Source organism: Phalacrocorax aristotelis, chromosome 23 (genome assembly GCF_949628215.1).
Source record: "Phalacrocorax aristotelis chromosome 23, bGulAri2.1, whole genome shotgun sequence".
In the NCBI taxonomy this organism is placed as follows: domain Eukaryota; kingdom Metazoa; phylum Chordata; class Aves; order Suliformes; family Phalacrocoracidae; genus Phalacrocorax; species Phalacrocorax aristotelis.
The window spans coordinates 2,611,146-2,628,337 of record NC_134298.1 but is presented as its reverse complement, the minus strand read 5'-3'; the positions used below and the strand labels follow the sequence as shown (position 1 = coordinate 2,628,337).

Below are 17,192 nucleotides of genomic sequence, written 5' to 3'. Positions count from 1 at the left end.
CCCACAGCACCCTGCTACGTGGGGGTCCCATCCCCCTGCCTGGGGAGGCCGTGCCAGATCCGGCAGCGGCGCAGATCCCGGCTCAGGCACGGGGCAGGGCCCTTCCTGCGGCAGGAACCTCCCGAAGAGCTGTTTCCTCACCCGGGCGGCAGTGGGTCCCCTCCGCCATCGTCCCTTCCCTCCCGCCCGAGGGGAGGAAGCAGGCCGGGTCCCCACCGCCTCTCTCCTCCGGCCGAGGGGCCGGGCACCCAGCGCCGGCGTGGAGCCCGGCCCCATCCCTCGGCGAGGCGCTGGCAGGAAACCGGGGCGAGTTGGAACCAGCCCGGCACAGGCACGAGCGAGACCTGCCGCGCGCCCCACCGCCCCCGCCTGCACCCCAGCGCCGGCTGGAGGTGAGATTTGGGGGCTCAGTGGCTTTGAGGGCTCGGGGACTTGGGGCTTGGTGGCACTGGGGGCTTAGAGATGGTGGGCGAGGACAGTGGTGCGACCCCGGGGCTGTTTCAGGCGGGTTTGGGCGCTTTGGGGAACGTCTGTGTGGGGTTGGGGCTCAGCGGGGGCCCCCCAGCTTGGCTCCCCTGGCATCCCTGCGAACCCCGAGAGGGGTTGGGAGGTGCCATCACCCCTTCCCTGCCCCGTCTCCCACAGGCAGAGGTGCTGGGGCGGTCATGGAGGCGGCGGTGCCGGCGGAGGAGGCATTGGTGCTGGTGGAGTATGGCTTTGAGTACCGAGCCAAGGACGGGACCTTGGTCTCCATCAAGCCTAACGAGCGCTATGTCCTGCTGAAACGAACCAACCACCACTGGTGGCACGTCAAGAAGAGCGGGGACACCCGGCCCTTCTACATCCCTGCCCAGTATGTGAAGGAGCTGCCCCCCATCGCCACCCCGGCCCCTCTCGACCCCCCGCTGCCAGGGCACACCGGGACAGATCCAGCCACGCTCGCCCCGCAGCTGCCACCAGCCTACGAGTATCGGTTCATCGGCGCTGCCGAGGCGGAGGAGCCGGCCAGAGGATGCTCCGTGCCCAGGAGGGACTCGGTGCCCTGGAGGGACTCGGTGCCCAGGAGGGACTCGGTGCCCAGGAGGGACTCACCGCCAGTGCTCAGCTCTTTTCGGGTCCCGCCGAGGCTGAGTCCCCACCCCGCCGAGCCCATGCGCCCCTCGCACTCCCTAGATGACCTGGCACGCGTGACCCCAGTGCCACGTGGTGCCGCTGCCATGGGGTCGTGCAGGGACCCCCCAGGACACACTCGCCCACTCGGCAAGAGCTGCTCCGAGACCCTCTACAGCCCCGGCAAGGACAGGGACACAGCCAGGAGGTGGCCGGGGTCTGGCCATGCAGCTCAGGTACGATGACATCCCCTTTGCTGTCCCCAAAGGCAGCACCGGAGTGGGGGGGGCTGAGTGGGGGGGTGGCAGGTGGCTGGGTCCATCAGCTGATTGAGTGCCCCACGTCCAACCCCCCAGCACAACCCCATGTCCCCTGGCATGGGGTGGGGTGTCACCCAGGGGCTCCCCAGCACTGCTGGGGCCCCCCACATCCCCTCACCAAGCTAACCCCATGGGGCAAACCTGTGGGCCAGCCTCCCCCCATATAGGTTTGACAGCAGTTCCCACCTCAGGAGGGGTGAGCGACCCCCTCACAGGCACCCACCCAGAGCACGTCCTGTGCTCAGCCCCTGCTGCACCATGCCTCAGTTTCCCCACCCTCGTGGGCACCCCTGGGCTCTCCCAGCCCCCCTGCCCTACCCCCACAGCAGCGTCCCACCGGGGTGCAGAGCCCAGCAATGCCCGCGGTCCCCGGGGGGTGCTCGGTGCTACCCACGGGTCTTTGCGGGGTCATGCACCCCATCCCACGAGCAGTCCCACGGTGAGAGAAGGCAGAAAGGGGTTAACAGGGAAGCACAGCAACTCCTCCCTGCCCGGGGCGGGTGTCTCACCTGGGCGCAGCACCCAGTGCCGAAGGTGAGTGCTGGGTGCACCCCGGCTCAGGCAGGTGCCCCGCCGCCCCAAAACCCACCCTCACCCCATGCCAGTAAGTAGTGAAACGACCTTCCCTGCCCCCCCCGGGGCTCCCCACTGCACCCCTCTTGTGGGGGGTACCCAAGGGTGGGGGGAGCCCCCCGGCCCCTTGCCTGACACTGACTGGGGAGAGAGGACAATATGGGGGGGGGGGGGGCGTGTCCCATGTCCTTGTCCCCCTCCTCATCCCAGCACCTCCCTTTGGGTGACTCCAGGCACCCACAGCACCCCAAACCCTCATGTCCCCTGCTTTCAGGTGGGCTCGAGGGGCTGTGCCACCCAGGGGGGTGTTTTCCTGCAGGAAAGGGGGTCTCGGTGGCAGGAGGCTGGGTTTTACACCGTGTTTTACACGCTGAGACCCCAGCCGTGCAGGATTAATCCTCCAGTGCTCTTTGCACTCCCAAAGCCACCGATGCCCCCCCAGGAGAGACCCAGCGTGGTCCCCAACCCCAGTGCCGTCACCGGACCTTTCCCCTTCCCCTGCTTAAACGCAGCCGGCGCCAAAACCAGCCAGCGGCGGCAGCGGTGGGGCAGCGGCGGCCTTGGCCCAGCCACCATGTGCACCCACCGCCTCGGCTGCTGGGACAGGGCAGTGCCGGCGCTGGGGGGACACGGTCCCCGCGGCTCGTTCCCATGCTGTGGCTGGTGGAGTGGCACGATGCTGGATGGGCCAACCTAAATTTGGGGGGGAGTTTTCCTGGTTAGCACCAGCTGCATCCCTGGCGCTGCATTGTCCCGGTGCAATTCCTGCTCGGTCGGCCTTGGCTTTGCAGAAGTGGGCGACGTTTGATGGGCGGCGGGTGACTGGGTGACAACAACCCCAAAAAAAGCCAATTCCGCCCCAGGGCCAAGCACCAGGCTCGGAGGCGGCTCTTCCGCTCCCCGAACCCCAGCAGGAAGCGCGACCGGTGCGGGGCCCAGCACAGGGCGCCATCGGCGTTACTGGAGCCTCTCGGTGTCCCCGCCGCTGCCACCCCCTCCAGTGCCCGCCGAGATGGGTGACCGCATGTCGGGGGCTCGGCAGCAGTCCCGTAGCAGGGTGTCGCGGCTGCTGCACTTGGGGAAGGTAGGCAGCACCCATGGGTGCACCCAGCCAGGGTGGGGGGAGATGTTGTGGGGTCACACACCCCCCCCACTCCAAGCTGTCTTCTCAATTTCTGCCTGGTGTTTACACCGTGCAGGTGGCACCGGGCACCAGCGGGTGCCAAGATGCCCATCCCGAAGCAGCAAGGGGCACCCAGCCCCTCCCTGGGGGGAGAGAAACCCCCGGAGATGCACCCATGCAGGGGAAGGAGGTGCTGGGGGGGCTCCATGTGGGGGTCCCCCATCGTCACCCCCATGTCCCTTGTCCCCAAGATGATGGTGGCTTCTCGCACTGGGTTTCCAGACCCGATCACCACGGCAGAGGGGTCTTGGACTGGCAGGGGGGAGGGTGATGGGATGTCCCTAGGTAGACATGATCTGCTGTCCCCTCTGCTCCCGGGTGTCCCCAGGGACACTCCACCTGCTGTCCCACCCCACCCCGGGGTGACAGGCAGGCCAGGATTGGGAAACTTTGTCCCCACTGCCCTTGGAGGGCGGCTCAGGGGCTGTAAAGCTGGGGAGATCAAAGGGTGCCAGGAAAGCACCCTTTCCCTGCCAGAAGCCACCCCCTTAGGGCTGCCTGGTCCCAGGGGACATGTCCCCCCCTCCCCAGCATCCCCACGGATAGTGTAGGCAGCCAGGGAGCTGCGCCGGGGGGCTCGGGGACTTATTTTGGGATGTGGTGACAGGGCTGTCAGTCTCACCGCTGGTCAGGGTGCTGGCATGGGTGGCAGGGGCTGTTAGTGCTGGCAGCGCGGGTGCTGGTTGGTGGTGTGGGTGCTGGTGGTGTGAGTGCTGGGAACGCGGGTGCAGATGCGCTGGGCGCTGGCGATGTAAGGGCAGAGCCTGGGGGTGCAGGTGATGTGGGTGTTGGAGATGTCCCAGGGTGCCGATGATACGGGTGCTAATGTGCGGGTGCAGGTGGTGAGGGTGCAAGTGCTGGGGTGCTGATGCCGATGCCCTGGGTGCAGATCCTGGGGGTGCAGGCGCAGCGGGCAATGTGGTACCAGTGATGCAGGTGCTGACGCTGGGGATCACGATGCCCCAAGCCCAAACTCTCTCCTTGTGTTCAGGCCAGACTCTTATCCCCACTGCCAGCTGGATGCTCTCTGCCCTGATGACGGTGCTGTCAGTGCCCTCTTCCACCACCCAGCCTTTTACACCCCATGGCTCTCAGCTCCTGCCCCACGCAAGAGGGTCTCTCAGGGCAGTGCCCGCTGGGTACCCATCCGGAGGGATGCCCCAGCAGCCGGGGCAGGGCAGGGTCCAGCTCCTCGTCCACCTCACCCATTCACCAGCCCTGCTACCACAGCGGGGACAGCCTAGGAATGCCGTCCCCAGCATCCCTGCCCTCCCATCGCCAACCACAGCACCCGAGTGACCCATCCGTGTGTCCCCCAGGCACGCAAAGAGCCAGAGGAGTCGCCTGCCCCCATCTACCTCAATATCCAGGAGCTGCAGGAAGAAGCTGCAGCCGCCAGCTCAGCCCCGGAGGAGTCCAGCAGCTCTGTGTCGGATTGGGAAACCCACACAGATACGGACAGTGGACATTTGTTTTATTATAACCCAGTGACGGGCGAGACCACGTGGGATTGTCCCTTTGGGCAGGCAGAAGATGGAGTGAGTCCTGTCGCCTCTCCCGCCTCCTCACTCACCCACAGCCCGGAGCTTCCCAAGTGGGAACAGTACATGGACGAAGCCAGCGGACAGGTTTTTTTCTATAATTCAGTAACAGGTGAGACGTCGTGGGAACCCCCACCCGCAGGAGATCGAGGCAGCTCCCAGGATCTGTACCCTGGGGTGATGCGGTATGGTCCCATGGAGCAGAGGGTGAGTACCCAGCAAGGCGCAGGGATGATGAGGATGCAAATGGAGATGAGATGGAGATGGGGATGGAGCTGTGGACAGGAATCATAGAATCATTCAGGTTGGAAAAGACTTTTAAGAGCATCAAGTCCAGCTGTTAACCTGGCACTTCCAAATCCTCCACTAAACCATGCCCACAAGCACCATGTCTACACATCTTTTAACTACCTCCAGGGATGGTGGCTTCACCACTTCCCTGGGCAGCCTGTTCCAATGCTTGACACCCATTTCAGTGAAGACATTTTCCCTCACATCCAACCTAAACCTCCCCTGACGCAGCTTGAGGCCGTTCCCTCCCATCCTGTCACTGGTGACGGGAGCAGAGACCGACCCCCCCCTCACTCCAGCCCCTCTCAGGCAGCTGCAGAGAGCGAGAAGGGCTCCCCTCAGCCCCCTCTTCTCCAGGCTAAACCCCCCCAGCTCCCCCAGCCGCCCCCCAGCACACTTGTGCTCCAGACCCTGCCCCAGCCCCGCTGCCCTTCTCTGGACACGCTCCAGCCCCTCCAGGCCCTTCTTGTCCCGAGGGGCCCAACCCTGAGCCCAGCATTCGAGGTGGGGCCTCACCAGGGCCGAGCACAGGGGCCCCATCCCTGCCCGGCTCCTGCTGGCCACACCAGCGCTGACACAAGCCCGGGGGCTGGTGGCCTCCTTGGCCACCCGGGCACTGCTGGCTCATGCCCAGCCGGCTGTCAGCCAGCACCCCCAGGGCCTTCTCCGCTGGGCACTTCCCAGCCCCTCTGCCCCAGGCCTGGGGCGTTGCCTGGGGTTGGTGTGACCCAAGGGCAGGACCCGGCACTTGGCCTTGTTAAACCTCATACAGTTGACCTTGGCCCATCGATGCAGCCTGTCCAGGTCCCTCTGCAGAGCCTTCCTGCCCTCGAGCAGATCGACACTCCTGCCCAATTTGGCGCTCTCTGCAAGCTTACTGAGGGTGCACTCAATACCCTCGTCCAGATCACTGATGAAGATACTAAAATGGAGATGTAGATGGGGATGGGGATGGAGATGATGGAGAGGGGGCAGCCCTCACCTGGGCTGGCCATGGCTTGGGGATGTAGATGTTTTTGGTGGGGCACAAGATCTTGACCTGGCTCTTCTCTCCAGCCGCCCACTCCGGAAGCAGACTATCCCGACCTGTCTCCAGATGAGCTGGAGGGTTATCCCGAGGAGGACTACTCGCCCATGGGCTCCTATGATCCGGGGGCCGCTCCCTCTCTGTCCCCGAGGCACTCCGAGGAGCTGGGCTCACCCCCAGGCTGGTATGGGGACAACCACCCTGAGGGAGCCGTGTTCTGCCCCGAGCACTTCGCCTCTGACACGGTACGGGAAGGGGGATGGAGATGGGGGTAGTGACGGGGACAAAGATGGGGATGAGGACAGGGACAGAGATAGGAACAAAGATGGAGTCGGGGTGTCTGCCAGGGGATGTGCATCCCACAGGGCCACAAAAGCAGAGGGCAGGGACTCTGGGGTGCAGTGGGTGCAAAGCCCAGCACCCGTCGGCACGGGCACCTTGGGCATCACCTGCTCCCTCCCTCCCTTCCTCCATCCCTTCCCAGGTGCCATCGGGCAGCTGCCACAACCGGGCCAGCAGCAGCTCCAGCCAGGACAGCGGACTTTTTGCCTGGCACAGCGCTGTGCCGCAGGCACTGGGGCTCAAGGAGGAGAAGGTGAGCCCCTGGGGAGGGGCAGCCAGCCCTTCCCCACCCGAGCGCCAGGGACAGCAGGGGGCAAACCTGACACACCTCCCCCTCCATGTTTTGCCTTCCAGTTTAAAAGCCTCGAAAAAGCTGGGGTGCTCAACCGGACCAAGACGGTGGACAGAGGGAAGCGGCTCCGGTAAGCACATCCCGGTGTCCTGTGCCAAGAGAGAAGGGAGTCCCAGGGGGGCGGAGGGGAGAGGGGCTGTGCTGTCCCCCCTGCGTGACCCCTCCTCTGCTCCCCAGGAAGAACTGGAGCTCCTCCTGGACGGTGCTGGAAGGGGGGATCCTCACCTTCTTCAAGGACTCCAAGCATTCGGCTGCCAGTGCCTTGGTAAGAGCCCCAACAGCCTTGGTGGGGCCAGCACCCATGGGACAGGGCCAGCACCCATGGGACGGGGCCAGCACCTGTAGGATGGGGCCAGCAGCCGTGGGACAGGCCCAGCACCCTGCACGAGGACCCCTCCCAGCACTGGGCTGGGTCACCGCACAGCAGCGCGTGTGCGCTCACACCTCCCTCGCACGCTCCCACCCCCCGTGTGGGAGCCGGGCTGGGGTCAGTGTCGGGGCACGCTAACGCGCGCCTGGAGCTCGTTGGGTCGAGCAGGGAGGAAGCAGCGCCCGGCCCAGCCCCGCCCCGGCACCCAGCACCCACCACCCGGATGCAGAAGCTGCCGTGGGTCTTGCAACACCCTGTGGTGATGGCAGCAGGGGAAGGAGGGGGGATGGACTCCCGCCCTCGCGGGGGGGGGGGACATGGGGCTGGTGCCTCTGCTGGGACGCGGGTGCAGGGCTCTCTCTGGGAGGCCCTTCTGGAAAACAGGGGTGGAACGGGGCCAGGGGAGGGGGTGCATAGCCAAAGCACCCCAAAACCCAAGGCATGGCGAGAGCAAGAGGGTCTGATGCCCTTCCCCTATGAAAACCCCAGGGGACTGTCCCTTCCCAGGGGAAAGCAGCCTGCAAGGGACTCCTTTTCCCATGTAACGCTGCTCCTGCACCATGCTGTCACCGAGAGGGACCCTAAAGCTGAAGACCCCTGGGGTCTCCAGGCAGGGCTGGGGATGTCCCATGAAGCGGTGGTGGCTGTAGGGCCCGGCTGTCCCTGAGCTGGTGGCCACGACACCCATGCCACGGCAGCAGCACCATGTCCTGGTCCTGCAGAGGGACCCCAGTGCCATGGGAGCGGACAGACGTGTCCCACGGGACATTTACCACTCCTGCCTTTCTGGAGGAGGAAACCCGCAGCCCCACCCTGCAGAGCAGGACCCCGGTGTCCCCGTCCCCTCCAGGCGGGTACCAGCGGTGCCGCCCTCATCCCCTTGCTCCTGCAGCGGCAGCCCAGCACCCTGACCACCCCCGAGCACACGGTGGAGCTGCGCGGGGCCACCCTCGCCTGGGCCGGCAAGGACAAGTCCAGCAAGAAGCATGTCCTGGAGGTGAGCCGGGTGATGGGGGGGGGGACATTGGTCACCCATTAGGGTCCACGCGTGACCTGTGGGACCGTGGTGATGCCAGCACCCGCCTGGTTAATCCTGCTAGCAGTGAAGGGGTTGTGCTGGGGTTGATGGTGGTGGGGACACTGGTGGACGACCCCGGGCCGGGAGCAAAGGGACATGCTGCGCTGCCAGCCACTGTCCCTTTCCTACGGTCATGGAGATGTCACCAAGGGGTGTTCTGGCTCCCAGAGGGGTTTTTCCACCTGGGCTTTGCACAGTGAGGGGGCTTCCAACCACCCCGGCTCACTGCCAAGCAGCAGCAATTTGGGTCATCGGTGTATTGAGTTGGGTACAGTTCTCAGCCACAACCTGGCCCCAAAGCTGGGTGGTTGTGGCCAACTGCGGCAGCCCCACGTCCCTGCCTCGACCACTGCCCACTGCTCCCGCAGCTAAAGACACGGGAGGGCTCAGAGTTCCTCATGCAGCACGACTCAGAGCAGATCATCACTGCCTGGCAGAAGGCGATCACCGACAGCATCAGCAGGCTGGTGAGCAGGGGCCTGCCGCCCACCAACCCCTGCCCTGCCACCCTGGGGACGGGCGCAGGGGTCTCACACTGGCCCTTCCCTAGGGCACCGACCTCCCCGGCGAAGAGGATTCCGAGAGCGGGGCTGAATTCGGCTCCCGGGAGAAGCTGGGGGGCGGCGAGGAGAAGAGGGCAGGTGAGCTCGGGCATCCCTGCACAGGGACGGGCACCGGGGTGGCACCGGCAAAACCACCCACCGGGCCGGGCAGGGTGGCCACTGCGCGGTGTCCCCAGCTCCCAGTGGTGTGGGGACATGCTGGGAGCACCCTGTTCCCTTGGGATGATGCTGACAGGTGCCCTGTCCTCGCCAGTGGCCGGGCAGGCAGCGGGCAGTGCCAGCGGTGAGAGCGACTCCAGCAAAGTCCGGAACAAACTCCGCAAGTTCCTGCAGAGGCGGCCGACGTTGCAGTCCCTGCGCGAGAGGGGCTACATCAAGGGTGGGTACATCAAGGGTGGGCGCCCAGGGTGGGGCTGCGCCAGGGGTGGGTGTCTCCAGGCTGGGAGGTGGGTGAGGACAGCTGGGGATGGAGCTGGGACACAGGGCTGGGGGACGAAGCCCAACTCCGACCCAACGTCATGGTGGTGGGTTTGGGCATGTTGCACCACCTCCAGCTGCCCTTTATGGGAACGGGCCCTCCTGCGATGTCCCTAGCCCTGTCCCCTACCCCGTTCCTGCCACCAGGCACCCTTTCGGTGTCACCTGGCCATGCTCAAGTCCCCATTGGTTTTTCCAGATCCAGTTTTCGGCTGCTCCCTGCAAGCGCTGTGCGAGCGGGAGCGGGGGACGGTGCCCCGCTTCGTCCTGCAGTGCATCCAGACCGTGGAGAGGAGAGGTACCGGCCCGGGTGTGGGGACTGGGACAACTCGGGGGGCACCGGGATGGGGACAGCTCTGGGTAAAGCCTAAATTTGATGGCTGGGGTTTCCCTGGAAGCTGGCTGCTGCACCCCTGCAAAGCCATGCTGGTCACTGTTACGGTGTGCCACCCAGCTGTGGGCATCTCCCAGGGGATGGTGGGGACACGCGGGTGCCTGGAGCTTCCTCCGTGGTGACTGGTGTCACATCCCGGGGCAGGCTGTGGTTAACCATGAGCTGGGGTTAACCTCCATCTCCACCATCCTCTGCCAGGTCTGGACATTGATGGGCTGTACCGGGTCAGCGGCAACCTGGCCACCATCCAGAAACTGCGCTACAAAGTGGAGCACGGTAAGGTCACCCGTGGTGACTATGGGGGACAAATGGGATATAACTCCCCCCTCAAAGGGCAGGGTGACAGGGCTCCAGCTGAGGAGGGAGGGGATGGGGACCCTTGCCCATCCCTGGGGCTCTGGGACCTGCCTGAGGTGCTGCCCCGGCCCTGCAGATGAGCACCTGGACCTGGATGACGGGCGCTGGGAGGACATCCACGTTGTCACCGGAGCGCTGAAGCTCTTCTTCAGGGAGCTGCTGGAGCCGCTCATCCCCTTCAGCCACTTCGACAAGTTCATCGCTGCCATCAGTGAGGCCTGGAGCTGGGCTGGGCTGGGCTGGGCTGGGCTGGGCTGGGCTGGGATGGGCTGGGATGGGATGGGATGGGCTGGGATGGGATGGGCTGGGCTGGGATGGGATGGGATGGGATGGGATGGGCTGGGATGGGATGGGATGGGCTGGGCTGGGATGGGATGGGCTGGGATGGGATGGGCTGGGCTGGGATGGGATGGGGTGGGATGGGATGGGATGGGATGGGAGGGGATGGGATGGGGTGGGAGGGGAGGGGATGGGATGGGATGGGAGGGGTTGGGAAGGGATAGGATGGGATGGGATGAGAGAGGATGGGGTGGGATGGGGTAGGATGGGGTGGGATGGGATGGGATGAGAGAGGATGGGGTAGGGTGGGATGGGATGAGATGGGATGGGGATGGGAGGGGGACAGTGATGGGGACAGGGACACATGCTCCGGCTGCCAGAGCCAGCACCCCACCGTGTCTTCCCTCCCCTTGCAGAGATGCAGGACCCGACCAGGCGGGGCCGGTGCATCCGTGACCTGGTGTTCTCCCTCCCGCCTGCCCACCACGACACCATGAAGGTCCTCTTCCGCCACCTCTGCAGGTGACACCCGTCTCACTCCTCCCACACCCAACCCGGTGGCAGGAAGGGGGACAGGGCCTAGGGTTGGGAACATGCCAGGTGACACTGTCCCTCATCCCCACAGGGTTATCGAGTACAAGGAGGAGAACCGCATGTCAGTGCAGAGCATCGCCATCGTCTTCGGCCCCACGCTGCTGCGGCCAGCGAACGAGGAGGGGAACATGGCCATGCACATGGTCTTCCAGAACCAGGTGGTGGAACACCTCCTCAACCAGTACAGCTACATCTTCCCTGACGGCTAGACCCCCCTGGGGACATGCATGGGCACAAGCCCAGCCATGGGGACATGAAGGAGCAGCGTCTCAGGGGAAGGACTCAGCCGTGTGTCACATCGGACTGTGGGTGGTGGCAGTCGTGGGCTCGATGAAGGGCAGCGCAGCAGCCCGGCTCGCTCGGGTTGCAGCTCAAAGGATGGGTGCCGGAGCTGGGGGCACCCCAAGCACCCCATCCTCCTCAGGCACCCCCTCCCGCTGGGGCCAGATCTGCGGAGGTTGAGCCCCAGGGGGTGCGTGGGGTTTGGGGCGATCCCCATCAGTCAGAGGGAATGATGGAGCCCAGCGGTCCCCAGCTCGCTGGTGGCAGAGGCCCGGCATCCCCATGGAGGTGCCCGGCCAGGCAGTGCCTGCGGGGACGGTGCCACCGGTGGGGCGGGCAGGGAGGAGCCAGGCTGTGCCATGGCTGGAGCTGGCGTCCGGCATGAGCCCACCGCCGTATTCCCAAATAAAGAGCCCGGACAGCCACGAGGACAAGGTGTTACTGGCAGGGCATGGGGACATCCCCGGGGATGCCAGCAGCACAGGGGGGGCTCGGTGCCCTCTGGCTCCTGGTGGCTCTTGGGGACAAGATGTGCCCCTTGTACTCCACGGGGAGGAGGGGACCTCTGCAGCCCCTGAGGGGCGAGACTGCAGGCCACCGCGGTGACTGTCCCTGGGCTTTGGGACACCTTCCCTGGCTGGCATCGACAAACCCCATGTCACCACAAGCGTCATCGCAGACAGCGGGGAAGGGTGCTGAGGGCGATATGGCGGGGAGTGGGTGCCAGTGAGACATGAGCTGCCGTCACCCAGAGTCACCCCTCCGGGCTGGGGACACTTTGGGTCATGATGGAGACAATCTGTGGCACAACCAGGACAGTATGGGACACACAAGGGACAGTAAGGGACACAACTGAAATGCTTTGGGACATAATGGGGACACTAAAGGGCACGGCAGAGACACGAGAGGGTGCTTTGGGTCACGGTGGTGACGCTTTGGGACACTTTGGGGTTGTAATGGGGACAACTTGGGATGCAGTGGGGACGTGAGGGGACATAAGGAGATACCTTGATGTGCAAGGGGATGCTTGGGGGTGCAGTGGGGGGTACTTTGGGACACGAAGGGACACAATGGGGACAGGAGAGGGACCATTTGGGATGTGGTGGGGAGATCTTTGGGGCGCAAGGAGGTACTTTGGGACACAAGGGGATGCTTCGAGAGTGCAGTGGGGGTACTTGGGGACATGAGGGGACACAATGGGGACACTTTGGGAAGCAGTGGGGACATTTTGGGCCACAAGGAGGTACTTTGAGACATGAGGGGATGCTTCAGGGGCACAGCAGGGGTAGTTTGGGACACAAGGGGACATGATGGGGACAGGACAGGGACCTTTTGGGATGTGGTGGGAAGATTATGGGGCACAAGGGGATTGCTTGGGGGACAAGGGGCTGGTTCAAGGGTGCAGCATGGGTGCTTGGGGACACTTTGAGATGCAGTGGGGACATCTGGGGACACAAGGAGATACTTTGGGACACGAGTTGATGCTTTGGGAGTGCAGTGCAGGTACTTTGGGACACGAGGGGACACAACGGGGCCAACTTGGGATGTGGTGGGGACGTTTTGGGGCACAAGGAGGTACTTTGGAACACGGGGGGATGCTTCAGGGCACAGCGGGGGTAGTTTGGGACCCGAGGGGACACGGCGGGGACACCTGGGGACACGCAGGGGGACAGGGCGGGGCGGGCGGGGCGGGGCGGCGGGGAGGGCCCGGCCGGGGTCCCGGCGGGGCGGGCGGGGGCGGTGCCGGCCCGGGGGGGCGGGCGGGGACAGAGCCCCGTTGCCGGCCCCGCTCCGCGCCCCCCGCCCCGGCTCCATCTTGTGCGCGGCCGCCGCGGAGCGGCTCCAGGTGCGGGGGGGTCGGGGGGTCCGAGGGGAGGGGGTCCGGGGGGGGTTCGCCCCGCCCGGTCCCGCGGAGGGACCCGTCGAGGGGGGGGGAGCGCGACCCCGCAGGGCGGAGCGAGAGGGGACCCCGGGGCGCCCCCCCCCCCCCGGGACCCCCGGATTGATCCCCCCGGGGCTGGGCGGGGGCCCCGTAGCGATTCCCCCCCCCGCCCCTTGGGACCCCCAGGAGCGCCCCCCACCCCCGTCTCCCGCGGCCGTGCGGGACCCCCGGGGCTGTAGGGGACCCCTGGGACCGATGCCCCCCCCCAGAGACGTGAGGGACCCCCAAAGCGACCTCCTCGCCCTGAGACCCCCGGAGCGACCTCCCCCGCCCGCAACCGGGGCTGTGCAGGACCCGAGACCGCGTCGAACCACCGGCGGCGACCCCCCCACCCAGGGCCTCACGGGGACCCCCCGGACCCCGCCATAGCAGCAAACCCTCCCCCCAGAGCCCCCCAGCAGCAACCCCCACCCCAGCCTCACAGGGACCGCCCGGACACCCCCATAACAGCAACCCCCACCCCCAGCCTCACAGGGACCCCCCCGACACCTCCAGAGCCCCCCGGCAGCAACCCCCACCAGCCTCGCAGTGACTCCTCCCAGCAGCGACCGCACCCCAGACCACCCCGCAGCGACCCCCCACTTCACAGGACACCCCCCCCAGCCCCCCCAGCAGCGATCCCCCCCGCAGGGCCCCCCACACCCCCCCCACATTTCCCCTACTGCCTTGACCCCCCGAGTTGTAGGCGTGCACAGGCAGGACCCGACGCCAATCGGGGGCAGGGACCCCCGCCGGAGCCGGGGGGGGAACACACCCCCGTGGCTGCCCCCCCATCCCCCCAGGACCAGGCACCAAGGGGTTACGGCTCAGCCCCGGCTTTGGTGGCCGAAATCCCTCTAAAGGCCTTAATCACAGTGGGAAGGGCGGGGGGGGCAGGGCCACCGTGTCCCGTCCCGTGTCCCCCCCCTCGCTGTCCCCAGCCTGGGGGGGGGGGGGGGGGGCGAGGGGGGCGGGGACAAGTGCACCCGGCCTGGAAATTTAAGCCAAATCACTAAACCTGGCTTAAAATTTAATGAGATTTAGTGGGGGGAAAAGGGGGGGGTGGGCGCGCTGGGGAGTGGGGCTGCAGGGTTGGGGGGGCACGTCTGGCACCCCCCCGGTGGGGGGGCCCAGGCATTAGTCAGGGTGTAAAGGTCGGGAGCTGGCGGTGTTTGCACGCGCGGTGCGGAAGTGCTGGCAGCAGGTAGGGAGGGCAGGGCTGGGGTCCCCGACTCCGGCAGGATGGGGTCCCCTCCCTGCCCCAGGGTGGGCACCCACCGGGGACCTGCTGTCTGTCCTGCACGGTGGCACGGGGGTCCCGGCCGGCTCTGCCCCGGACTGGCATCCCCTGGGCCTGGCGTGGCCGGGTGTCCTGCTCCCATGGGGACGGGGACTCCGGGGCCCCGCTGCTGCGGCGGGGGGTGGCTCTGGGGTCCCCACGTTCCCATAGGGATCAGGCTCTGGGGGTCCCCGTGGCCCCATAGAGGCTGGCTGAGGGCTTCCCTATAACCCCATAGGGATGGGGCTCTGGGGGTCCCTATAGCCCCATAGGGTTCAGGCTCGAGGGGTCCCTATGGCCCCATAGGGACAGTGCTCTGGGGGTCCCTGTTAGCCCCATAAGGATCAGGCTCTGGGGGTCCCCATAGAGACTGGCTGTGGGGGTCCCTATAGCCTCATAGGGACCAGGCTGTGGGGGTCCCCCTGGCCCCGTAGGGACAGGGCTCTGGGGGTCCCCGCAGCCTGACCTTGCTCTCCTGCTCCCAGTTCCTGCCCCTGCCGTGTGTCACCATGGCTGTGGTGGCGGGATGGGGACAGCCCCCCATGTACCGTGGCCAAATCCTGCCCACGGTGGCCAAACCCCACGCCCAGCACCACCCCTGCCCCCTGGTCCCACCCCCACGGGTGACACTGCCTTCTGGGGCAGGGATCCATCTGTGGCTGACACCACGTCCTGGCCAGGCATTTTGGGGTGCGGGGTGTGGGGAAGAGCACCTGCGGGGTTCCCGACCCCTCCCCAGGCCCCCATCACTGCAGATCCCGCCGTGCTGAGATGGCGCCGGACGCCTGAGCCCCCCCAACCCCGCAGTGGGGACCAGCCATGGAGACAGTCGTCATCGTGGCCATCGGGGTGCTGGCCACCATCTTCCTGGCGTCCTTCGTGGCGCTGGTGGTGGTCTGCCGGCAGCGGTACTGCCACCCCAAAGACCTCCGGCACCACTACGACACCAAGTGAGTGAACCCGCGGGGGGTGGCGTCGTCCCTGTCCCCACTGGCTGAGGGGGGCTGGGGAGGGACCCCGACCCCCTGGGCTGGGACAAGGCTGGGGACACATCCAGCAGCATCAGGGTGCTGGGGGAGCGGGGTGAGCCGAGGCAGGGGCCCTGTCCCCAGGGATGTCCCCCGTGTCCCCAACAGACCCATCGTGGACCTGATGGGGACCACCGAGACACCCTCGGAGCCCTCGGAGCTGGAGCTGGATGACGTGGTCATCACCAACCCGCACATCGAGGCCATCCTGGAGAACGAGGACTGGGTCGAGGACGCCTCGTAAGTGTGTGTGTCCCCCAACTCTGCTGGGGACCCTTATGCAGTGCCAACCCCCCCGTCATGGGATGCAGGCGGTCAAGATTTGGGGGTCACCAAGCCACAGCCGGTCCCAAGAAGGGGTGGACCTCAAGCTGGGCTCTGGTGGGAATGTCCCCAAGGGTCTGAGGGTCATGGGGTGTGGGCAGGCAGGTGGGGGGACTGGGGGGCAAGGGTGGGGGGCTCCACCCGGATTCACACCCCCCTCCCTCTCCACAGGGGTCTGGTGTCCCACTGCATCGCCATCCTGAAGGTGAGTCCTGGGGGTGGCACTGGTGGCACCAGTGGCACCAAGCGCCCACCCTGGCCCCTCTCCCATTGTGTGTGTGTCCCCACAGATCTGCCACACGCTGACAGAGAAGCTGGTGGCCATGACGATGGGCTCGGGCGCCCGCGTGAAGTCACCCGCCAGCCTGGGTGACATCATCGTGGTGGCCAAACGCATCAGCCCCAGGTGACAGGGTGACGGGGTGGGGGGGGGGGCTGTTGCAGGGCTCTGGGGGGTGTGATGGTGTCACCAGTGTGTCCCCTGGGGCTAATGCCATCCCCGCCGGCAGGGTGGATGACGTGGTGAGATCCATGTACCCGCCGCTGGACCCCAAACTGCTGGATGCGAGGTGATGGAAGGGACAGGGCCACCCCCTGGGTGGGGGGACACCCATGGGCGGGTGGGGGACACCAGTGCCACACAGCTGGGGACAACCACTGCGGGGTGACCTGGCAGGATGGGCAAGGGGAGGAACCTCTGCACCCCGTGCTGCAGGTGGGGAAACTGAGGCACAAGTCACGCTCCCAGTGGCAAAGCCACCATCGCCGTCCGGCACAGGGGGAGGTGACAAGGCCACCGCGTGTCCCCGCAGGGCGGCGGCGCTGCTGCTCTCCGTCAGCCACCTGGTGCTGGTGACCCGCAGTGCCTGCCGCCAGCCCGCCGCCCGCCACTGGGTTGAGCGGTCGCTGGCAGCCGCCGAGGAGCACATGGCGGTGCTGCGCCAGGCCGCCATGGCCACCGAGACCGACCGGCCACCGGCCACCGAGGCCTTCCGACAGGAGCAGTCGGCCATCTGAGGACCCCCCCCCCCGCACCCCACATTGGCAATAAACCCCTGGGATGTCATGTGTGTCCTGGCCCCCATCGTGGGGGTCCCTGGGTCTAGACTGGTTCTGTGGTTTCTGGCTCCAAACAGCAGGGTTGGGGGGGTCTGGGGGTGGCAGAGGGGGGGGTTGGGGAGGGTTTGGGGAAGTGAATGAGGGTTTGGAGGGGATTTGGGGGTTTAACGGGGTCTTAGGGCAGGCTGGGAGGATGAGCTGGGTTTTGGGGGCTTGGGGAAGTTGAGGGAGGGTTGAAGGTGGGGTTGGAAGGGATTTGGGGGCTTGGGGGTTTGACAGGGGGTTTAGGGGAGCTTGGGGGAGGGCTGGGGGAATTTGGGGGGCATTGAGGGGAGGGTGGGGGGTTGAGGTGGGTTTGAGGGGCTTGGGGGGGTAGGAGTTGGGGAGGCTGAAGGGGTGTGTGGAGCAGATTTGCAGGGCTTGAGGGTTTGGCAGCGAGTTTAGGGGA

At 66.3% G+C, this 17,192-nt stretch overlaps 2 protein-coding genes across 9 annotated transcripts; both read left to right on the top strand.

Annotated features, from left to right (window-relative positions):
* The first annotated feature begins 295 nt into the window (after positions 1-295).
* Positions 296-11,563, top strand: ARHGAP27 (Rho GTPase activating protein 27). 2 transcript variants are annotated; one of them, XM_075117231.1, is made up of 16 exons: positions 296-392; positions 646-1,346; positions 4,506-4,934; positions 6,075-6,290; positions 6,530-6,640; positions 6,742-6,809; positions 6,917-7,004; positions 8,002-8,106; positions 8,556-8,654; positions 8,738-8,828; positions 8,986-9,129; positions 9,427-9,525; positions 9,820-9,897; positions 10,055-10,189; positions 10,674-10,779; positions 10,883-11,563. In XM_075117231.1, exons 2-16 carry the CDS (start codon positions 666-668, stop codon positions 11,058-11,060), a joined length of 2,628 nt encoding a protein of 875 aa, XP_074973332.1. In that variant the 5' UTR covers positions 296-392; positions 646-665; the 3' UTR covers positions 11,061-11,563. The 2 variants fall into 2 exon arrangements, with proteins under 2 accessions (XP_074973332.1, XP_074973333.1); XM_075117232.1 differs by having other exon boundaries at positions 9,004-9,129; positions 10,883-11,557.
* A 1,306-nt stretch (positions 11,564-12,869) lies between these two features.
* On the top strand, positions 12,870-16,790 carry TMEM98 (transmembrane protein 98). 7 transcript variants are annotated; one of them, XM_075116796.1, is made up of 7 exons: positions 12,870-12,979; positions 15,089-15,283; positions 15,470-15,601; positions 15,857-15,890; positions 15,976-16,091; positions 16,195-16,254; positions 16,498-16,790. In XM_075116796.1, exons 2-7 carry the CDS (start codon positions 15,153-15,155, stop codon positions 16,700-16,702), a joined length of 678 nt encoding a protein of 225 aa, XP_074972897.1. In that variant the 5' UTR covers positions 12,870-12,979; positions 15,089-15,152; the 3' UTR covers positions 16,703-16,790. The 7 variants fall into 7 exon arrangements, with proteins under 7 accessions (XP_074972897.1, XP_074972894.1, XP_074972896.1 ...); XM_075116793.1 differs by having other exon boundaries at positions 12,876-12,979; positions 14,979-15,283; XM_075116795.1 differs by having other exon boundaries at positions 12,885-12,979; positions 15,014-15,283.
* The last annotated feature ends 402 nt before the right edge of the window (positions 16,791-17,192 follow it).